The sequence below is a fragment of the Lissotriton helveticus genome, chromosome 9 (genome assembly GCF_964261635.1).
Source record: "Lissotriton helveticus chromosome 9, aLisHel1.1, whole genome shotgun sequence".
NCBI classification, from domain to species: Eukaryota; Metazoa; Chordata; class Amphibia; order Caudata; family Salamandridae; genus Lissotriton; species Lissotriton helveticus.
The window spans coordinates 1,195,670,504-1,195,694,753 of record NC_136070.1 but is presented as its reverse complement, the minus strand read 5'-3'; the positions used below and the strand labels follow the sequence as shown (position 1 = coordinate 1,195,694,753).

The 24,250-nt window shown below is 51.6% G+C and overlaps 1 protein-coding gene across 1 annotated transcript in view; it reads right to left on the bottom strand.

Annotated features, from left to right (window-relative positions):
• ITPR1 (inositol 1,4,5-trisphosphate receptor type 1) overlaps positions 1-24,250 on the bottom strand; it is a 1,533,308-nt gene that overhangs the window by 235,471 nt on the left and 1,273,587 nt on the right. Inside the window, exon 47 of the mRNA XM_078661662.1 lies at positions 16,302-16,494. Within this exon, the coding sequence (XP_078517788.1) occupies positions 16,302-16,494 (193 nt within the window). The remainder of the gene's footprint in view (positions 1-16,301; positions 16,495-24,250) is intronic.

Sequence of the window (24,250 nt, the reverse complement as noted above, 5' to 3'; positions counted from 1 at the left end):
ATGCGGAACTCTCTCGTGTGGTTAAGGTAGAACGACAATGCTTTTTTTGGGTTCAGACGATGAAGTTGCTTTTCTTCCTTGGAGGGATGAGGGTTTGGCCTAAGTGAAATAGAATGACCACTTTCGGAAGAAAAGAGGCTCTCGTACGAAGCACCAATTTGCCTGGGTATATGTGAAGATAAGGAGACTTGGATGCCCAGGGCTGAAGTTCACTGACCCTATGGGCAGATGTTTCAGTCACAACAAAGGCAGTCTAGATGGTAATGAACCTGAGTGGACAATTGTGCAGAGGCTTAAAGGAGCGCACATAAGGAAATTGAGACAAAGGAGGTCCCGCTGGGGCAGAACGAAAAGAGTGGGAGGGAACATGTTGCAACCTTTAAAAAACCCATGTACACCAGGAGATTGGAAAAAGGAAGGTTGGTCAGGCAACCAAGAAAAGCAAGTTGAGCAAGATATTCCTCAACAGTACCCAGAGCAGAGCTCTGATGGGTAAGGGAACAAATGAAAAGGCGAACCAGAGAAAGTGGTGGGGGGAGGGGCAAAAAGGGGACTAATTTGTCTATCTGGAAACCATGCCACAATTTGTTCAAGCTATCCTGGCTGAAGACGGCTGATAGCCAGAAACCGGTCCTAGGATGCTTGATTCCGGTCCAGGAAAGACATGGCTTGGCAGTTCGGGCTGGACTGTTCCCATGAGGCACAGGGTCAAGGCTGATTTGCATATGGCCATGTCTGAACTGGGGTGGTGTGGAGTGCAGAAAAACGATGGATTTAGGCTCAGATCTCTGTACTGGGGTGAATGTATGACATTGTTCTACATTCTGTCCATCAACTGTTGGTTTTGCATTTGTCACCCCGAGTGGGATGGGTATGCTCAGACGTGAGTCCCATGCTCTCCACACCACTGGAGTCAAGCTATCCTGGCTGAAGACGGCTGATAGCCAGAAACCGGTCCTAGGATGCTTGATTCCGGTCCAGGAAAGACATGGCTTGGCAGTTCGGGCTGGACTGTTCCCATGAGGCACAGGGTCAAGGCTGATTTGCATATGGCCATGTCTGAACTGGGGTGGTGTGGAGTGCAAAAAAAACGATGGATTTAGGCTCAGATCTCTGTACTGGGGTGAATGTATGACATTGTTCTACATTCTGTCCATCAACTGTTTTTACAATTTGTTCAGTGGCAGACGTCTTGTCTTGGTAGAGACGCCTGGCTGCCAAGGTAAAATTATAGACTTCAGACGGAAGGTTGAATGCTGTCAACTGTTGCTGCTCAATCGCCATGCACGAAGGCAGAACGTTGACAGGTTCAGCAGGAGAACCCTCCCTTGCTACTGTGAAAGAAGTTCCTCCTGAAGGGTCAGCCTTATAGAAGGACCGATGGCCATGCTCAACAGCTCAGGATACCAGACTGTCCGTGGCCAGTCCAGCACCATCATTCCTGATCTTCTGGAGAACTCTGGGCAAGAGTGGTATGGGTGGAAAGGCGTACAGGATGCCCGAGCTCCGCTCAAGATGAAAATCGTCAGAGTGGGAGCCGCCTTGGAAACTGAAGAGCACAGAACTGATGACACTGTTTTCTTTGGTGGCAAACAGATCTAACCAAGGATCTCTCCACTACTGAATGATACCTTGCACCACCTCTGGATGGAGATGCAATTCATGATCTGCTAGGAATCTTCAGCCCAGGTCATCTGGTCTGGCATTCAGAGAACCCGCCAGATGTTGAACTACTTTTCCAACCTTGTTCAGAGATGCAGGGTCACTTGGCAAAGAGTCCACAACTCCAACAGCCCTGCTTGTTGCAGTACCACATGGCAGTGGTGTTGTCCATGAACACTTGCATCCTCCTGGATGGAGGGTAGAAAGGCTTTTAATGCCAATCTGATTGCTCGGAGCACCAACAGTTTGATGTGGAGTCCGAATTCCGCCAGAGACTAGGGACTCCTGATCTCCACCTCTTCCAGATGGTTGCCCCATCCCAGGAGTGACCCATTTGTCACAAATGTAAGATCTGGCAGGGTAAGTGAAAGGGGTCTGCTGTTGACTCAATTGTGGTTCATAAGCCACCACTGCAGATTGGTCGCAGTTCCCTCAGAGATCTGGACCATAGTGGAATCTCTCCGACAATGCTGCGCACACCGAAACTTCAGATCTCTCTGCAGAGCCTGCATATGCCAGCGGGCAGGTGCCACAAGCAGGATGCAGGAGGCTATGAAGCCCAGCAGCCTCAGAGTAAGTCTCACCAAAATCCAAGCTAGAGGCTGAAACATCAGTATCCTGAACTGGCCGTCCGGGAGGATAGGACTGAAACTGCACCATGTCCGGAACAGCTCCCATGTAAGGAAACATCTGAGAGAGAGTCAGGTATGACTTTGGCACATTGATAGTGAAGCCCAGCAAATGCAGGAGGTATGCCAGAGATGGGAAAGAGACAGCCTGGGGCAAGCTCGCCTTCAACAGCCAGTCTTCATGATAGGGGAAGACTAGCATCCCTGATCTCTGCAGATGAGCTGCAACTACCGCCATCACCTTGATGAACCCCCGAGGGGCACTGGTGAGGTCAAAGGGGAGCATAGTGACTGAATGTGCTCGTGGCCCAACTTGAACCACAGGTAATGCCTGTGGGCGGGCAGGACGGGTAATGTGGAAATATGCATCCTGCAAGTCCAAGGATACCATTCAGTCTCCTGGATCCAGGGCAGACCGGACCTGAGCAAGAATGAGCATCTTGATTTTCCCTCTTCCTGAGGAAGAAATTGAGAGCGCAGGTCAAGGATAGTATGAATCCCTTAGTCCTTCTTGGCCAAAAGAGAAGTAACTTCCTTGCGGTGAAGAGAAAGGTAGTTCTCGGTCACCCTGTCATAAAAAGGCGGCATGGAGGGAGGTGTTGTATCAAAGGGGAGGGAGTAGCCCCTTCAGATATTCTGCAAAACCCACCTGTCTGATGTTATGGACTCCCAGTGGGGAAGGGGATGGCGAATCCTGCCAACCCTTGGATGCCCATGACGGTAGACAGACTAGGAGGATTTGGAGGATTTGACTGCTAGGGGGGTAGTGGTCTGACCTAACCGCTGGCCACCAGACACACGGGGCTGGGAGATACCACATCCACGGCCGTGCAGAGGCTGGAAAGCTTGCGCGCTGTGGTGGCTGAGCGGTAAGGACGCAGCTGCATGCCCCTTCCACAGTGTTATTAAAGTGCTCCCGCACTGAATCCACCTCGTCTCCAAAGAGACAGCAGCCATCAAAGGGCATGTCCATGTGTGAGGTCTGGACATCCCCAGAAAAGCCAATAGTGCTTAATCAAGCGTGGTGTTGCAGAGCTACTATCGACTAAACCGTTCTGCCTAATGAGTCGGTGGTGTCTAGTACACCACAAGTAGTGAACTTGACAGCATCCCTCCCAGCGACAACAGCTTGGCAGAGCAAGGCCGGACCTCCTCAAGGACTGTTGGCAGCACCTGCGCAACCGTATCCCACAGGCCGTGGGCATGGAGGCCCAAAAGGCAACAGATGTTCACAGACTGTAGTGCCAGGCTGCCGAAAAAAAACCTCTTTCCCAAATTGTCCAGCCTCTTGTATTCCTTGTCTAGGAATGCGGTAGGGAATACACCAGGATTTACATGGGACATTGAGGCTTGGACCACCAAGCTCTCTGGGGTAGGATGTTGGGCAAGGAAGTTTGGGTCCCCTGGAGTGGGGCGGTGGTGGCAGGCAATTATGCTATTCACAGGAGCTCCTGTGTTGGGCTAGGACAAGGTCCCAAGTAGAACGTCTGCGAGGGCTTCATTAAATGGTAGTAGCGATTCGGAGGGGGACACTCCCGGTTGCAGCACCTCTGTCAAGACATTCTTCTTGACTGAGGGTAGGCTTAGGTCTAGGACCACAGTCGTCCTCTGCACCTGCATAGCGAATGATGCTCCCGCCTCCGTAGCCACGGCAGAGGGAGAAAGCATGCCAGTATCTTGAGAAGTGTACAGTCCACTGGCTTCACACAGATCTTCACCAGTCCACATTTCCTTCCTCATAAGGCTGTATTCCTCAGGGTCCATCAATCCCTCCCGTTCTTCCCCAGGTCGTAGCCTATAAGAATAGGATTCAGGCCTGGATGGCGAGGCTCCAGTCGGCACCAGAGCTGGCGTCTAACAATGCCCCTTCGGCTCCATGTCAGAGTGGAGGATGGGGAGGGCACCACAGCGTCTGCCTCGGGATCAGCACCAGGGAAGGTTGGGATGGTACGACCCTTACCAATACAGATCCATCTGTGGATCACTGGGGCTCAACTGGTGCCATGAATGGAGCCGCTGGTGTAAATCTAGAAGGGGCCCCTCCTGAACCCATGGGGCTCGAAGGTTAGCAGGCAGAAAGGGACGCCCAAATATGAGGTGCATGGTCTCGTAGAATTCTAGAATTGGGTGGGGCTCACTCAGGCTCCTGGAAACCCTGGGAGGCACAGAGCTGGCCCAGGCTCAGGCTCAAGCACCGAGCCAGCTCAATCATCTCATTGCCTAACGGATGAGGCAAAGTCAAAGAACGCTTCCACAAATTCTTGTGGGACTTAGACTTGCCGGAATGGCTCAACAACTACTTTGGACTCCATGACTGCACTCGGGACAGTCCTTTCGACCAGGACCTTGATCGTCATGGTGTCACATCGAGCCACCAGAAGCTTGAGGGATTGCTCCCTCAAGGCCTTCGGGTGCATGGCGTGACAGTTGGGGCAGGCATTCATGTTGTGGTCCCGCTCGAGGCACCAGAGGCAAATAAGATGCAGGTTTGTCTCGGATATCTGTCCATGACAGGCACCGCAGGGCTTGAAGCTGGCATTCTTAGATGATATTTCTGCCACATCAGAAGGTAAGACCTCAAAAAGACTTGACAAAACATTGAAAAAAATCTTGTCTACAAATGACTAAGGGGTAAACTTTCCTGGATCTGTGCTGGCTGACATGGAAAGAAAAGGACTGACATCAGCACGCCTGGGTGGCACCTATGTAGGCACCATGAACATCATTTCCAGAGTGGATGACACCAAGCGCTGCCGAACTACGCTACTTACCAGCACGCAAGGGTACTGCTCATGAAAACTATCTGGATGCAGTCTGATGCCAGAGTATAATTCTAAGGTAAAGAATAAGTGGCTAGAAGTCTGTATCAGATAGGTCAGATGAAGGACAGTATAGGAAGCTTTTCACCCACTCAATTCCCTCCCTACCATGTATTTTGCATCTAAAAATAACAAGGCAAAGTAGCTCAAGGGGTAAGGTCTAGTGGCTAAACCTTAGACAGTATGATTGAGTACCTTGGCCGTAATTCAGGTACATGGGTAATAGATATGGCCAATTAAGACATTGGTCCATAAAATAGATCCATACACAAACAAAACTTCCCCATCACAATAAATGATTACTCCAATTTTTCTAAATAAACATCCCAGTCCCACAGCCACATCAAAGAAACGCATATTGGGTAACACGTTGATGGCATTGCATCTCCTATAAATCACATATTTTAAAATTAGAGTCTTTGAAAAGTTCCGGAGCATGCTCAAAAATACCGGACATTCTATTAAGACACGTGTAGTACTATTAATTTTCTGTCCGCATATGCAAACTCCTCCCATTTCTTTAATTACTGTAGCCATACTTGGGAGCCCCCCCCCCACTCCCCAGAAAGGATTACAACCTAATCTAAATTTCAAGACGAAAAATGTAATCTGGTAAATAAAATAGGTAAGGACGAAATGCATCTGAATTACTCCAGGAATGTCATATTCACATAATAGAGGTTCTTTGAGATAAATAAAACCTATGTTTTTGCCAAGACCGGATTAGGGCGCCCCCCTTTAGTAATTTTTATATGAGAGAACGGGTCTCAGCCACCAAAATGGTCTGAAAATAGGCGGTAATCCTCAATATCATTTCAATATTTCCGAAGATCCCTGTAGGAGGCTGTTTAGTATATGGTGCACACTTATTTAAGTGAAGCACCTTGCACTAATCCAGACAACCTTTACGGTGATTTTAGGGGTCTGAGACAACCATAGAAAGTTTTCTAAGCACTAGCTGTGGAGAGCAGCCTTTAGACTTAGTCCAGAAGGAGTGTTAAGCAGCTTATTTTACCAGAAGTAATCATATAGTGAGGGTTAAACAAAAAAGAACCACACAGTGCAGTTCTAAAAATAGTTATTTACTATACACATTAACACACTGGAATATCTCCTGCCCGAAGATATAAACGCAATACCACAATATTTCAAGAGTAGAACAGGTAAGTAGCACAACTGCACAGTGGTCTCCAGGGGGAAACCAAACCATATACTAAAGAAGTGGAATGAGAACTGCGATCAGAGTCTGGACTTGGACCAGAAGACTCAGAAGAGCTGGGGACACAAGGATCCACCCAAGGCAAATACCTCTGAACACTACGGAGGTGGTGTGCAGAGTGTAAACACAGCGCTTACTCAATGCAAGTCAATGGTGAAGTTGCGGTTTTCAAGCAGGACCCTTCCGAGAGGACAATGAGGAAACCCTGTGTAGATGGAAGGTTAGAGAGTCACCCAACCCGTGGATACCCCTGGACCCAGGATACCTACAACAGGGAAGCTGGGTGCATAGGTACGAAATGACGTTGGAAACCACTGTAGACCACAACGCAGAAGTTCAGTTAAGATGCTGCTGGCGAAGAATGAGAAAGAGTCCGGTGAAATACACAGAGGGATTCTTGAAGAGAAGTACCTACAAGCAGAGGGAATAGTGTCTAAGCCACTCGGGAGTGACCAGGAGGCACAAAGACCAATGACCATCCATGATAGAAGATGCAGGAGCGTTGACTGTGACCTTGTTGCTGCAGCCATGAGGACCAAGCAACGCTGCGGAAGACCAGGAGCCGTTCACAAGCTGTCTCATGTGGAAGTCAAGAACCAGGGGGTCGGTGTCCGGCGGGAGGACCAACAAGCCTCGCACGCAGCAACAGACGTGGAAAGCGAAGAAGGTGTAGAGTCAGGACCAGCAAGGTCCAAGGGACTCACCAAGTGCAGGAGAGTCAGAGCAGGCCCGAGCAAACAGGTTAGCCCACTGGAGCCAAAAAAGACCCTCAAGGGGACCCACAGGCCGAAGGTACAAGTGTCGCAAGAGGACCTCGAGCAGTGCACCAAAGATGCAGGTCCACAGCAGGAAGAGATTCTGGAGCTTTTTGGAGCCTGAATATCTCTGGAGAGTCAACAAGCCATGGAAACGGCAAGTCAAAGCAGTGCACAGGGGTACCGTTCCAGCCGGTCCGACAAGGGATATTGGCCTCAAACGTGCCGAGAAGACAGTGCAGGCCTCGAGGGAGTTGCAGAACCACCACTTGTGTTGCTGGGCCTTACGAAGTCCGAGGACGTCAGGAACAGCAGACAGGTCAGCTTAGTTGAGGTGCCTGCGGATGCAGGGGAGTTACTCCTTCACTCCAAGGGAGATTCCTTTGGGTGACTGATGCCCACAGGCCTGGAGAAGAACCTGGGTGAAGCACAGGAACAGACAATGCAGAAGACGGGCAGGACGACAAGACTAGGGGCAGCAGGAGTCTTCGCCGATGCAGTCTTCGTTCCCAAAGCGAAGCCCTAAGAAGTTTAAAGTGCCCAGACGGTTGAAGTGGTTTCACATCTGAATCTTACCCCATGACGAATCTGAAGAGCCACCCACAGGTAAGCCCTTAAGTACCCTAGGGAAAGAGTTGGGATGATTCAGGGATCCCTCCCAGAGGAGGGGCCGGACAGACGGGAGGATACTCCCATGTCCTTTGTCCAGTTTCACACAAGAGCAGGACCAATGGCTCCCTGAACTTGTTCCAACTGGAGTATGCAAGAAGGGCACCACATGTGCCCTTCAAAGCAGTCTTGTGACTATGGCGAGCACCCCCACCTCAGCCCAATACACTAAGTCCTGTCTGGGAGGTGGAGGTCTCCCTGTGACAGGAAACCTATTCTACCTTCCCCTGCTGGAGCTCAGTTCAGCATCAGGAGGGCAGAATCATGTCTGTGGTCGCCAGCAGTACTAGCTTACTGTTAGACCCTGAAAGGCTTGTACCGGGAATACACCTAGTACATGTGATCCTACATCCAACACTGGAATATGTGTTTGGGTTGGATTCCAATATGTTTGAGACCAAACGTACGAATAACTTACCTACGGTAACTATGTATCTGGTAGAGACGATTCTAGCTGCAGATTCCTTAAGGTAGCGCAAGGCTCCAGCAGAACAAGACCCACGCCAGGACCCCCAGCTGTGGACCAGAAAGAGCAGGCGGGCGCAGCCGGCAGTTGGCAAGCATCACGAAGCAGACCACCCAGACCAAGCTGAGTTCAAGACGAAGGCAAGGCCAGGGAAATCCAGAACAACCTCAAAGGAGACCGTTCTGGACAGAAACCAAAACTCGAAAAGAAGCGGGACCAGCCAGAAAAGAAGAGAAAGATGGAGGACGGGCCAAGCCGTCAACCAGAACACAGGAAAATACCTGCATTGGAACACCAGACAGAGGACCAGGCCGAAACGCTGGACAAAAAAGGGGGTGGAAACACCATAGCACAACGCCGCAGACGGCATGCCAAAGCTGGTCTAGCGATGCAGTGGATAATGAGAATGACAGAACTTGGAGCAGTGCAAGCTACGCCCAGACAAAGATCATAGAATCCACACCAGCGGTATACAGCGACACCTGGAAAGGCGAGGAACCCGCATAAGGAAGTCCACACCCTCCCAGGGTAAGACAGAGCTATACAATAGCTACAAGTACCCCACTTAGGGTATGACACGTCCCAAAGAAAACATGGGAACCACTCTTAGGGAAAAAATACTACATCAGAGAACAAGAACATAAGACTTCCGGTAGGAACCACAGATGGCTTAGCAATCAGCCAAAAAATACACACTTGCCAAAATGGCTGAGCCAGCAGCCAACAGAAGAGAGGGGCCAACCAAGGGACCCTGAAGGCACGTCAAACCACACAGAATATGTAAAAGGCCCACTCAAAAACACCAGATTCCAGGAGCAGGTGGTATAACGCCTCCCATCAAGCCCCGGAGGATCAACAAGCCAGCCTACGGAGGGGGAGGTGGACGGAGTCCCGCAAGGAGACGCTGAATGACGGAGTCCGCATGAGTGTTAAACAAAAGGACCCCATTAAGGGTAGGTCAACCAGACACTCCCTAATTCTCAGGAAAAACAGCATCCCGCAGCCAAGCATGGCAACGGAGAGCCACAGAAGTGGCCATAGCATGGCAGAGAACATCGGCAACATCCAAGGCCGCACGGAGAATAAAAGTGGCCAACTCCCGGCCATCGAATACATGGTGCCGTAGATCAGCGCGGGCACCCTCATGGGAGACAGGAGAAAGAAGGGACTCCGCAGAATCCCACAGGCAGGAGGTAGCCCTAGCCAACACAGTGTTGAGCGCCCGCAAGGCAGCACTGGATGAAGCGAAGATGTTACGCCCCCAGGAATCCAGCCACCAGGCCCCCCTGAGACAGAGGAAACATCACAGGCAAGGACGGAAAGGCAGTCCGCAGAAGAGCCTTGAGTAGAAGGGTGGAAGGAAAGGCAAACTGGTCCATGCGGAGCAGAACGGTGGCGATGCAGGAGCGGCTGAGGCACCAGATCACCCGTGGCAGGGCGCCCCCAAGCCACCAGAAGAGAATTGTGGAGCAACGCTTCAAAAGGAAGGAACAGCTCCTGGCCACTAGAGCCCTGGTGGAGAACTTCCAGGAGATTATCTGTAGGGAATGGGGTGACAGGTTTACCCATCCGCAAAATGCCAGCGGCCATGGAAATAGCACGAACAAAGGCAACACTGGCCACCGTAGGGCGCCGCGGGGAGAAAGCAATTCCTCCGTGGGCGAAAACTGCAAGCCGGGCCATCCGGCCCCAAGTCTAGCTATAGGGGGAAGCGGCAAGCACGGAATGGTGGGGGACCCACGGACGAGAAGGGTCCCCGGGGAGGGCGGAGAAGCCAGTGTAGGACCCAACCACGAACGGCAGAAAAGAGGGTTCGAGGACTTAGGCCGCAGGGACAGCGAGGAACCCTCCCTGGAAGATGCTGGTGAAACAGCAACAATGCGGCGTCCTGTCTCCGGAAAGGAGAAACCAGCAGCTGACAATCTTCCGGAGAGGAGGGAACCTCCTCAGGAGACGACTCAAGGACCCGAGGCCGGCATGAAGCAGTGGAATCCGCCACAGGTGCTGGCTCGATGTCAAGCAGCGCCGGAGTGGGCATAAGCAGCGAACAGACAACGACCACCACCACACCCACGGGCTCCCCAGGAGGATGGGACGGAATCGGAGCCAGGTCAGCCAAGGAACGGTGCCGAAAAGGCACCAGCTCTACCTCACATGGGGCAGCCGCCTGCATAGAGGAGCGAGAGGGACTCTGTAAAGCACCCCAGGCCCCGGCCTCCACCCGCAGCACCGCCAGGGCCGGGGAGAAAAGACTTTGGTGCCAAAACGGCATCGACAGCCTCTGGTGAGGCAACCACCTGCTCAGAGGGCCAAGGGGAACTCGGGGACGAACCAGGATTAACTGCGAAGCCACAGAGAGCCCCATAGGTATTTGCGGCGAGGCAGGGACGCCACATGTTGGAGTGGAGCCCCGAAGGACTACCCCTCGACGACACCACCCTCCTACAACCTGAAGTCGAAACCTTCGGTGGCGGGGCCAAAGCCGCCCGTGACTCCGCGGAAGGCCCCGCGTGAGGCAAGGGATCCGTGGACATCTCAGGGAGGAGGGGCCAAAGAAGCCTGCAGAGCCGCAGCGCAGGCTGTCATTTGGGCCACAGTCGCCCCGACGCCCGAAATAAAGTTCAAGTTCAGAAATTTATATAGCGCACTACTCACCCAGAGGGTCTCAAGGCGCTTGGGGGAGGGGCTGCATTTACTTATCGAATATCCAGGTTTTTAGTTGGATAGGGTGGAGGCAGGCGAGGGCGCACGTCCCAGGGGGAACCAGGGCCCTCCGCTGAAGGAGGACAGGGCCTCGGAGACAAGCTGCAGGACCTACCAGTCGGCGAGCGGAGTTCTTGAAGTCTCGGTGAAGGGTGATTTCGTCGCCGAAACTGGCAGCTCCTGGCTTCCAGAGTGGTGGAAGGACGCTGGGACGACACAGACCTGGACAAGCGGGCCCACAACAATTTCATCCGGCGCTCCCGCTGGGACTTCAGTTTGAGGTGCCGACAGGCGTCGCAGTCTGTCGAGTCATGTGCTCGCCCACACACCACTTACAAATTGGGTGAGGGTCAGTCGCCGACATCTGAGGTTCACAGGAGGTACACGTCTTGGAAGCCCGAAGGCATTCACACACTGTTCCGAAACGCAAAGTGTTGCAAAGTCATCCTGTGCCCTGGGCACCCCCCAACTTTTTGCTGACTCCGACTGACCCTGGGCTCTGTTTAACCAGAGCCAAGCCAAAAGGAACACATTAGAATACAGTTAAGACACCAACATACAGTATGGTATGGTGGGGTACCCCTGTAATTGGCATGATCTACTCCATAAGACCCTAGTATGTAATAGGGCAGGGGATTGAAACTACCTAGAAGTCTCCAGTATCCTGGGGCATGGCAGTTTAGAGGCCAGCAGATTTTCTGCACTTGCATGTGTGCACTGCTGAAGCCTGAGGTCAGTTTAAAAGCAGAACTGGTGGCCAGGACAACTTTTAAACTTCAAATTGTGCCCAAACTCGACTTTGGGGTTAGGGGCGCTTAAAAATGAAAAACCTACCATGTTTCTGCAAATTAGGGACCCCCAGGGTCACCCCTAGGTATCCCAGGGGTGGGGGGTCAGTTATCTATAAGGAGTGCCCTTATGAAATTAAGTTTTATAAGCCTGGTTAAAGTTAAATTTTACATTTCACTCCCCACATTGTATTACAGACCTGCTCAAATTCGACTTTGATGCTAGAAGGATTGGGTAAGGATGATCTGCAATATTTCTACAGATTCAGAACCTCTGAAGTCTCCCCTAGTTGCACAGGGGGTGGGGGTCCTGTAGAAATTAGGGAAATACTTATTAAATATGGTTTTATAAGCCCTGGTTCTTGAAAAGTGGCCAAGGTCATTTTCCCTATTGCAAACCCCATGGCCCATAGGTTAACATGGTAGGACGTGATTGATTAATAAATATTGATAGGAGAGGACTAGCCGGACCATTCAAAGACTTCCCAGAATGGTAGTAGTAAATCCAACAATATGGTATTGTTGAATTTCTCCTAAAGTGTACATACAAGAAGTTATGAGACTTTCTTGTTTGTAAGTCCAAATTCAGCCTTTCAGTGGTCCGCCCTGATTGGTCAGAGTTAAGTGGATTAGCCAGGTTGCTGGGAGGGCAGTGTGCTGTTCTATAGGAATGCCAGGCCAGGAGGTGGCGTTGTAAAGTACGCTCTTCAAAGGCAAGAGGGGAGGCCTGGGTTTCAGTCCACTATGACAGTCGTGACCCAGAGTCAGGGCTAGGCTTAAGAAAGGTATGTGCAGATGGTAGGGGGTGTGTTTAGCCCGCTCTTACCTCCTTGCTGGAAAATCAGCCATTATGGATTTGGAAGAATGATGCACTCTGGGACGAACTAATGCCGCACTCCACAGGATGTGGTCATAACTATGAGGCGTTGCCCCGCTCCCATTGGTCAGCAGTGACCTGGTGCTTGACCCAGATAATTTTGAATAAGTATCTGAGAGGGGCAGAGCCCTCCATATCTGCTGCTTGAAACTGAATGAAGCAATTAGTGCCCTGCTGAAGTTTGCTGTGCAAGGAACTCTAAGGCCTGAGCTATGAAGACTGCACGATTTGAAACTACAGCCCTGTGGATTACCTTGCTGCCAAAGGACTAAGAGTGGACTCCCTGCAAGCTACAGGTTAACAGAGCTCACCTGGACAGCCTCACAAAGAATTCAAAGCCTGGAGTACCAGTGGATTTGTAAAGGTTTTGTTCAAGTGGATTGCGGAATTGAAGTTTCACACTTTCAAGGACCCTCTTGGAGATTCCAGAACCTTGGATTGTGCTTTGGATACTTTGGGACCCGCAAGCAGAACGCCAGGAAGGTGTTCTAACTGGACCCCGCTTGCTGAAGGCAGCCCACTACAGTGGTGAGAATTCTTCAGACCAATTTATAAAGGTGTGTCCCTGACAGAGAAAACGAAATGACTTAAGAGGCACTGTTGGTTTCTAAGCACTAGAAAGTGACTAATCTTTAAAAATTCATATCTCTGGTTCCCTACAGTGGATTATTTTCGTTTTGGTGTTCAGCGGTGTGGATGAGGACTTGTGTGTTAAAAAGTACACCTTTCAGTGAATATTTTAAGATTATAAAAATCCTCTAAATTGCCTTAGAACAAAACTTTTCAGTGAGATTTTTGGAATTTGGACTAAACTGTTTTCAATCCATGGTTTTGATTTTTCCAAATTGTTCTAAGTCCATTTTGCCTAGGTTTTTGTGACCCAAAACTAGGGAACCATGGAGCTGGACCTGGCTTAACTGTCCCAGTTTAAGATGGCTGATCTTAGGGAACAGTGTAGGCTTAGGGGGCTGCATGCTGCCAAGAAGATGAGGAAGGCAGTTTTGCTTGAGTCCCTAAAGGCCTGGGCAGCTGAGGAGAACCCAGGGGGGTGGGAAGATGTTCCCCCCAACCTCACCCGAGAGAGGGGTGAGGATGAGACCTTTCCCATCGTGAGTAGTGTTATCCAGGTGAATCAGGGTGGTGGTAGGAGTGGGGAAGGGTCCCTTACTCGGGTATCACTAGTGTCTCTTGCAGAGAGACCACTTCAGGCTCAATTGGAGTGGATTGCCTTGGAGAAAGAGAAATTCGAATTGGCTAAGAGAAAGTGGTAGAGGGAGGAGGAGAAAAGAAATGGTGTTTTTGAATGCTTTACATACCTGTCTTTGAAGTTAAGCCTGTCTGCTTGCAGCCACGTTACCAAGGGTTGAGCAAAGGAATAATTTTCCTATCATGTGTTAGTGGCCTTATTGCCAGTGGCAGACCTACATTTGCCCCTACCAATAACCCACTTTCCAACACAAAGCTTGAAAGAGAAGGCCTGAAAACAGGCGGGGACACGATCCAGATCCACGTTGCATGCGGAAATGAGAAAAACTGATGTCAGTGCCCTGGGGTGGGGCTTATGTGACCTCGCTGACGTCACTGCCGCGGACGACGTCAGGGCAGAGGCACGTGGTGCCGCCCCCGGCATGCAGAGATGCTGTGGCAAAGAAAATTTTCCGGATCCAGTCTCACGCCTGGGGATAATTCTACGTTAAGGAATCTGCGGCTAGTAGTCTCTATCAGATAGGACCAGTATCGTAGCAGGCAATACGTAGTTAGACATCTCGTAATATACTTGATGTCCACCATATGTATTAAATGGCTGACCGTACTTACAAAACCCGGAGAATCGACTCTGGGGTTTGTAGGGGGTGTCCTGCTCAGGGCACCCTCATACTCAAAGCCCATAAGTCACCCCTAAGATAGGCATTTTAATCCTGAAGGCAGGGTGCTTAGTTATAAGTGCAGTGACCTCAGATATATGGAAACTTATCTGTGGTGAATGGTGCTAGCACCAGCTAACACGGCTACAATGGAAGACCTGTAATCGCAGTTTGAGTGATCCTCCATGTGTGGCATAATACATGCTTCGGCCCACGGGAGTCCCCTTGTGTACATATGCCCAGAGTACCTTAATATCATATACTAGAGTCTTAGAAGGGTACACCAGTTTCCAATTAGGAAGGTACCAAAGTTCTTACCATGTCAAATTTAGGGAGAGAGCACAGTGGCTGGGGTCATGATTAGCAGGATCCCAGTCAAGACTAGTCAGAAAACAGCATAACACCAGGGAGAAGTTGAAGTAACCATGAAAGCAGATCATACTTCCCTACGTTCCCTTACACACATGAGCTCACTATGTTGACCCTCCAACCAACAGATCTGCGATAACTGACACTTCCGCTTCCAACGGCAATTTATTTAAAAAAATTTATAACACAAATACCTGCTATATGTTGCCAAGTAAGCAAATTAATTTTGCAGAATACACTTGGGATCATGGACCCTTTCGGAAAACGTAATACTTGTTTCAAACAGCTACTTCTACATAGAGCCACAAGACTTCTTGGAACAAAACTGATTCCCACAAGCCATTTCCAGGCTTCGACCCAAAGATACCCATCTACTGTAGAACCAAGGAAAATGTAACCATCTCTGTCCTCCTTTTCCAGGGCCGAAAATAATTAAACGTATTCCCAGGGTTTGGCTGTTGCTTTTATATTACTCTTCTCTGCTGTAGATAATCAACTGCTTTTTATATGGCAAAGTGTGAACAAAAACATTTGGCTTTAATTTAATGTGTCTGTTTTACACTAATTTACAAGAAACAGAATAGAGGAGTTGGCCTAACCTCTAGGGTGGTTGACCTCGAATCTGGGGAACTGGGTTTGAGTCTCGGCAACGACGCTGAACATCCTGTGATTCTGGGCAAATCACTTAATCTCCCCATGCTTAACAAAAAAAATGAATGAGTCCTCATGTAACGCAACTGGTGCCATGTAAAGAGCTCCGATACCCAATACCTTCGGGTCAAGTTTGGTCTATATAACACTCCGTAAAAAAAAATCCCATTGATCCAGAAGGGCTAAAACCGGTGGAAACAATGTGCACCTCTTTTAGGACTTGCCCCCATGACGAGCAGAACACAAATTGCATTTGCTGCCATTTGTGCAAAGGCAGTCACTATCAGCATTTGCCCAAGAAACAGTGTGGAATGGCCAATACAAAGAAAAAGTATCAAAAAGGATGAAAGACGGTTAACTTTTGTTATTCCCCCATTACTAACAATTGATGATGTAATCCACCATGACACCTATTTGAAGTGCATGGGTCTAAAAAGACCCCAGCTAGGGTTAAAGTTTTCTTCACCTCAAAAAGCATTGGTCTGTCAAACCAATCTGTAACCATAAGATTGGACTCAGTGCAGCGGGTATGGACAGTGTCATGGTATCTGTTAACTGCCTGGAGCGGTATTATTGAACCGCGCATCATTGACCACACCATTCACAAACCCATCCATGGCTATAAGCCTCACAGTACCCCTCTCAAAACTGTCATCTTTTAATATCTCAATTTCTCGAACTTCAACCCCTTGCAAACATTGCCCCCTGCTAGGGCCTCCATTTTACAATTCTTTAGGTCATCATCAACCCATCAGAATCTCCATCTCTCGCAGTGACCTCACCCATCACTCAGAATCCTACCCAAGGAGCCCTGGAACCGTCGTCCTACCTCGTAGCTTCTTTTGCCAGTTCATCTCATTGAAGAGATCCTCAGACCGCAGAAAGAAATCATTGATTTTGCTTCCTTGCTCGTCTCGCTCTGTCGTGTAGTATATCCTAAGCTTTGATTCCTTCGTGAGAAACTCGCAAATACTGGGTACCGGGAAAACTATTTGTTCCATTGTGCGATCCATACGTACAATCTAGGAAGGAAGGAAAATGTACCTTTACATGAGAGTTTGGGAGACTGCTGTACTTTCAAGGATTTGTGAGACATCAGGATCAACTTTACTAGCAACACAAAATCAAGAGGTGCAAGAAACAATGACATTGAGATCTATATTGTATAATCTACTTACTAAACAGAAGGAACAGGCTGCAAAACCCATATACCCCTAAACCTAAAAGAGAACAATCCTATCAAGTGAGAGGAAGGAAGCCAGTGAACCCACTGTACTAACAACTTTTGGGGAGCAAACGGAACCTTAGTCCTTAATCAAATCTAATGCCATTCTTTGAAGGAAAAATGCATGGGGAACGATAAAATTCACCCCCACCTTTGAACATCTTGGCCAAAACACCCAAGTTCACGATCAATCATTATTCTGCAGTTTTCTGGAAAGAACAGCTCCTCGTCATAAAGGACGCCGACCCGGTCCACTTAGTTTCTGGTTTCTCAAAACAGACGGCCAATTGCAAACCCAACCAGTAGGGGGTCCAGTATCCACCCCTCACCAACTCAAAGACTAGCTTTTAAGGGACAGGGCCAGACATATGATCTTCCTGCAATCTTTGGTGTCCCAGTGGTAGAAGGATGTTGTACAGTAGTGGTCAATGGGTCCCAGGTCTGAGCACACCTGTGCCACTTGGAGACTGAGAAATTGAAAAAAGTGAGTCGGAATGCAAGAGTTAAACGCGTGGACAAACTTATCCTATCGATGCCCAGGTAAAAATCTTTATTAAAATTTTTTTTATTCGAAGCAGACATATCTGCTCAAAATGAGGCCAATTCCTCCCCTATTATCTAAAGGTCACTAAGGCGTGGTCACAGGAGCCGCGGAAAATTCCTACTTGGGAGGCTATAATCGTCGTAGGCTTGGCCACCTGCAGGTCATAAAATGCCGTCCCTAGGAACAGCTCGTTGGATTCACTGGGCTCAGGAGGCACCTTGTCTTGGAGGCTAGAGGTATTCATAACCTCCGACATGCTACGAGATGCTACTCAAATTAACACACTACACTTTCTTTTTAATACAACTCCTTTGTACATGTCGCCTTGTTCTAAATCTGCACTATTGTAATTCTGTTGCATTGAGACTGTTATTCTGTGCTAATGTTGATTGTTCTGTACTATGTTCAGCGCTCCGTTGTGGTTAGAGCCGTCCTATAGAATAACAAATCTTTCACATTGGCCATTACCCATCAGTTTTGGGTCCCTGTCACTGCAGACAGGGACTGACCACATTAAGATCGGTCCAAAGAGTCTAGCCCCGTATGCACTGAGCCAACCTTAAGGGACACAAGCATTTACAAAGCCAATACGGATGGCTAGGGCAATCCTGCAATGTTATTTATTTAGCAAACTTATGCAACAGCCGGTAAAACTGAAAGATAACCGCCTAAAATTGAGGTGCAGCTTTGCAAAAGGTATAATAAAGTGAAAAAAAGAACAATGTCAATAATAAACAAGCAATGACAAAGCCAATAGATCTTGCTTTTGAGACCTTATAAGTATTTAGTTATGCAGCACAATATCCTTGGTGCAATATCATCAACTGTTGCATGGCTAAAAACCTATAAGGTCCCAAAGGCGAGACCTATTGGTTATGCCAATGCTTGTTTTGTTTACTGGTATAAATGTAGTTTAATAACTAATTTCCACAGGAGGGGTGCTAGAAGGCCAGCTAGCAAGATGTCCGCACAGAAGTGCGGCTCCTGCAGGCCCAGATGCCTAAACAACATTATACTGCACCTAAAGGGGCTGTGGAAGCCTGAAAAACAGTGCAAAGCACCAGAGAATAAACTGAGCAGTGTGGAAGATGCACAAGTTACTACTTGTGTAACTATATATCTGTAAGAGACATTAGTTAGTATTAGATTCCTTACCTTAGAATATCCCCAGGCATCAGACTGGATCCGGAAATTTTTGCGTAGCAGTACCCTGGCGCGTCGGTAGGCGTCGTCTGCGGCTCCGCGTCCGTCGTCGGCGTCGTGATGACGTCGTCGGAGTACTTAGACGCCGCCTCCGCGTGCTGACGTCAGTTCTTAGACACAGCTTTTCCCCGCCAGAAACGCAGAGCCATGTTAAAAACCAACACTGGTGCCATTGAAACTAGGGCCCTGAAAGGGGATAACTCTAACCCTAGATATCGGTTCGCAGAACGGGTAGGATGGGTGGGTCGGTAAGGAATCTAATACTAACTAATGTCTCTTACAGATATATCGTTACACAAGTAGTAACTTGTGCATCTGAAAGAGACACGTTAGTATTAGATTCCTTACCTTAGAATAGATACCCAGCAATACCAACCCCGGTGGTGGGTCTGCGAACCAATAATCACACCAGAAAGTCCTGGAGGACGGAACGGCCAAAGAAGCCATCCCTCCGGACTTGGCTGTCCAGGCAGTAGTGTCGTGCAAACGTGTGCAGCGATTCCCACGTAGCTGCCTGGCAGATATCCTGTAAGGGCACACCCCGGCCCAGGGCAGTAGTAGTCGCCGTGGCTCGGGTGGAATGAGACCGTAATCCAACAGGGGGCTCCTTTCTAGCCAAGGAGTAGCATGCCTGGATAAACAAGATGATCCACCGGAAGATGGTCCTCATGTGCACCGCTTTCCCCTTCTTAGCTCCCACGTAACCAACAAAGAGTTGGTCATCCACCCGGAACTGGCGTGTGCGATCCAAGTAAAATGAGAGCGCACGTTTTGGGTCCAGACGGTGGAGCCGCTCTTCCTCTTTAGAGGGATGCGGTGGCGGGAAGAAGGTTGGCAAGGTGATAGACTGCCCGATGTGGAAGGCCGTGACAACCTTGGGCAGGAAAGATGGCTTAGTACGCAACACCACTTTGTCCGGATGGACAGAAAGGAAAGGTGGAGTACAAGAAAGGGCCTGGAGCTCACTCACTCTCCTGGCAGAGGTGATGGCAACCAGGAAAGCAGTCTTCAGAGTAAGAAGGCGGAGAGGACAGTTGTGAAGTGGCTCAAAACGAGCACACATCAGAAACGTAAGAACCAGGTTCAAGTCCCACTGAGGCATCACAAACGGAAACGAAATGTGTGTGTGATGCCTTTTAGAAATCTATTTACAATAGGGGACTTGAACAAAGAAGGTTAATCAGGCAGCCTCAGAAGGGCCAAAAAGGGCAGAAAGGTAGTCCTTGATAGTGCCCAGAGCAGAGCCCTGCTGGGCAAGAGAAAGAAGGAAGAGGAGAACCTCAGAGAGAGGGGCAACAAGAGGATCCACAGTCTTTGCTGTGCACCATGCCACAAATCTGTTCCACCTGCAGGCGTATACCGACTTTTTGGAGGGACGCCTGGCTGCCAGAATGACGTTACAGACTTCAGGAGGCAAGTCAAATGGCCTCAACTGTCGCCGCTCAATCTCCAAGCATGAAGGTGGAGACTGGACAGGTTCGGGTGGAGGACCGTCCCCTGCTGCTGCGACAGATGGTCCTCCTGAAGAGGCAGACGAACCGGGGGATCGACTGACATACTGAGTAGCTCTGGATACCAGTACCTTCTCGCCCAGTCCGGAGCCACAAGGATGACTTGGGCCCGGTCGCGCTTTATCTTCTTCAGCACTCTGGGCAGAAGTGGTATAGGCGGAAAGGCATACAATAGACCGCAACTCCACTCGCGACGAAAAGCGTCTCCGAGCGAGTGCCACCTTGGAAATTCCAAAGCGCAGAACTGATGACATTGCGCGTTCTCTTCGGTGGCGAATAGATCTAACCAAGGCCCTCCCCATTGCTGAAAGAGGCCTTGCGCCACGTCAGAGTTCAGACGCCATTCGTGATCCATCATGCACCGACGGCTGAGCTCGTCCGCCCTGGCGTTCAGAGAACCTGCCAGGTGTTGAGCCACCAGGGTCACGCCCTGGCGTTCCAGCCATTGCCAGAGGCGCAGAGCCTCCTGGCAAAGGGTCCACGACCCCACCCCGCCCTGTTTGTTGCAGTACCACATGGGGGTGGTGTTGTCCGTGAACACCTGCACTACACTCCCCCGGACTTAGGGGAGGAAGGCCTTCAGTGCTAGACGAATCGCCCGTAGCTCCAACAGGTTGATGTGGAGCCGGGCCTCCGCTGGAGACCAGAGGCCTCTGATCTCCGCCTCTCCCATGTGGCCACCCCAGCCCTGGAGGGACGCGTCCGTCACAACTACGTGCTCCGGTTGGGGAAGGGAGAGGGATCAGCCGCTGACCCAATCGCGGTCCGTGAGCCACCACTCCAGCTGTCTCGCAGTGCCCTCTGAGATCAGGACGTGGTCGGATAGGTTGCCCTGATGCTGGGCCCACTGAAACTTCAGGTCCCACTGCAGAGCCAGCATCCGCCACCTGGCGTGATGCACCAGAAGGATGCAGGAGGCCATCAGCCCCAGAAGCCGCAGCGTCAACCTGACTGAGACCGGGATAACGGCTGAAAGATGGGAATCAGAGCCTGAATATCCCGGACCCGCTGTTCGGGCGGATAAACCCGAAACCGCGCCGAGTCTAGAACCGCTCCGATGAAGAGGAGCTTCTGAGAGGGGCACAGGTGTGACTTCGGCACATTGATGGAGAACCCCAGCTGGTGCAGGAGGTCTGCCGTAGTCTGGAGGTGGCTGACGACTGTCTGGGGCGAGCCTGCCTTCAACAACCAGTCGTCAAGGTAGGGGAAGACTGAAACCCCTAACCTGCGCAGATGAGCTGCGACCACCGCCATCACCTTTGTGAACACCCGTGGGGCGCTGGTAAGGCCAAAGGGGAGCACGGTAAACTGAAAGCGCTCGTGGCCAACCGTGAACCGCAGGTAGCGCCGGTGGGCCGGCAGGACGGGGATGTGGAAATAAGTGTCCTGCAAGTCCAACGCTACCATCCAGTCTCCTGGGTCCAGGGCAGCTAAGACCTGAGCGAGAGTCAGCATTTTGAACTTCTCCTTCCGGAGGAAGCCGTTGACGTTCCTTAGATCCAAGATAGGGCGTAGGCCCCCTTTGCCCTTCTTGGGTACCAGAAAGTAGTGGGAGTAGCAACCACACCCTACCTCTGGCCCATGAACGCGCTCGATGGCCCCGTTGGCCAAGAGGGCCGTAACTTCCTCCTGCAGAAGTCGCAAATGATCCCCCGATACACGGTGGTTCTGCGGTGGCATGGCTGGAGGAGTCGCCTCGAAGGGGAGGGAGTCCCCTCGAAGGGGAGGGAGTAGCCCCTTCGGACGATCTGCAGCACCCACCTTTCCGAAGTGACAGTGCGCCAGTGGAGGTGGTGATGGCGAACCCTGCCCCCCACTGGCGTCACATGGGCCTGAAAGCACGGACTAGGAGGGTTTTGAGGCGGACGCTGCGGGGGAAGGTGTTGACTGACCTCGCCGTTGACCCCTACCGCCAGGACGGCGGTTCCCACGGCCGCCACCGCGTTGGGTATTGCCCTGCGGAGTGTGGCTGGCAGCACGTGTGGGTACACCCCTTCCGTGGCCATGAAAGGAGCGAAAAGCAGCTGATTGCTGGCGCGGGCCGAGAGGCCCAAGGACTTGGCCGTAGCCCTGGAGTCCTTAAAGCGCTCAAGTGCATGGTCTGCTTTGTCGCCAAAGAGGCGACGGCCATCGAACGGCATGTCCATCAACGTGTTCTGGACATCTGCCGAAAAGTTGGCGGACCTCAGCCAGGCGTGGCGTCTGACCGCCACCGTCGTTGCCATCGCTCTACCTAGCGAGTCGGTGGTATCCAGCCCACACCGGATGGAATATTTGGCTGCATCCCGGCCCTCCACAAGGGCTTGGCCGAGTTTGGCCCGTACCTCCAACGGACACTCTGGCAGCACTTCCGCGACCGTATCCCACAGAGAGTGGGTGTAACGGCCCAAGAGGCATGCGGTGTTGGAAGACCGCAGTCCCAGACTAAGGGATGAGAAGATCTTTTTGCCATACTGCTCATTCCTCTTGGATTCCCTGTCTGGCAGAGCCGACGGGAACGCGGTCTGGGAATTGGAGGCCTGGATGACCAGGCTCTCGGGGGTGGGGTGGGTGGACAGGAAACATGGGTCGCCCGGGGCTGGGCGGTGGTGTCTGGCCACGTTCCTATCTACGGGCGAACCCGTAGCGGGCTCGGACCAAGTGCAGAGGCTCGGCCGAGCTTGACTGCGGTTTAACCTTTTGAATGCTATGGGGATTTTTCCCCTGTGCTGGAAAATCATGATTACCATTATTCATGACGAGCTGGGCTCGTCATGAGCGTAGCAGGAGGCTACTGCATGACGAGCCCAGCTCGTCATGAGCGTCGAAGGGGTTAAGGACCTCAGTGAGGTTAGTCCTCACGGCCGCGACGGGGAGCTCAAGGCCTTGGCAGCCCTCATCAACACCACACTGTAGGTTGCCCCCTCCTCCGAAGCCACGGAAGGAGGGGAGACAAAACCAGTGTCTGGAGAGGTGTCCAGACCACTGGCCACCCCAAGGTCTCCTGCCCAGTCCTCATGAGACTGAAACTCTCGGGTCAGAGGGTCCTCTGACCCCTCCCAATCCTCTTCATCACCCATCTCCTGATACTCAGGGGTTTCAACCAATGGGGCCTGTTCATAGAAGTGAAACTCTCCAAACGACGCCTGGAGCAGCGCCCATCGGGCCGTCCCGATGCCGGAACAGGAACGAAGGAGGTATCGGGGACGGCGCCGCCCGAGGACGGCGCCGGAGGCGACACCTGATGGTCCGACGCCGGGGAGGTCGTAAGGTCCACCGGCGACGATCCAGATCCCAAAGAAGGTCTAGGGTGGTCCCGCGGCGTCGGGCCCGAAGGCGCCGGGACCGCTGGACCCTGTGGCGCCGGGCCCGAAGGCACTGGCGGCGTCGGGATTGGGGGGCCCTGCGGCGCCGGGCCCGAAGGCGTCGGGGCCGAAGCACCCGACTGCGTCGGGCCGAAGCCCCCGACCCGCTAGAGGCCCCAGACAGGTCCGCTGGGCCCGAAGGCGCCGAGGAGCCCGTCGGAGGAGAGAGTTTCCTCATGGCCATGAGGAAGCGCTCGATCTCCTCCGGCGTCGCGTCTAGCCCAGGGACCGTAGGGTGTGGAGCTGGTGGCGGCGCCCGCGACTCCGACGGAGCCGCGTGGGTGGTGTCACCCAAACCCCCATTCGCATCGCGCGAGCGTCGGGGGGAGTCCGAAGAGCGATGACGCCTCTTGGACTTCTTGTGCTTCTTACCCGACGACGACTTCGACCCGGAGGAGTGCGGCCTACTCTCGGAGCTGTGGTGGCTCCGAGCCCGCGACCTGTCCCTCGACCTCCCGTGGGACCGGGACCTCTCGCGGCGTGGGACCGACTGCCGGAGTTAGAGTCGCCTGCGGGACCGCTCCCGCCTGGCTTTCGAAGAGAGGGCCCAGCAGCCGGAGCGGGCCTTGTCGTCGTGGTCGACGCCTAGACAAGTTAGGCACAGGTGGTGAGGATCCGTGACCGACATCGTGCGATCGCAATCCTCGCAGTGCTTAAAGCCAGGCATCCCTACGGCACCGATCGGAGTCGTGAAGACCTCGAAAAATGATCAAAAAGATCCAAAAAGTTAGTCAAAAATTGACTACGGGTTACTGCTTTTTCCAGATCTGCGCTTGCTGGCGCGGAAAAAAGAACTGACGTCAGCACGCGGAGGCGGCGTCTAAGTACTCCGACGACGTCATCACGGCGCCCACGACGCCGACGACGGACGCGGAGCCGCAGACGACGCCTACAGACGCGCAAGGGTACTGCTACGCAAAAATTTCCGGATCCAGTCTGACGCCTGGGGAT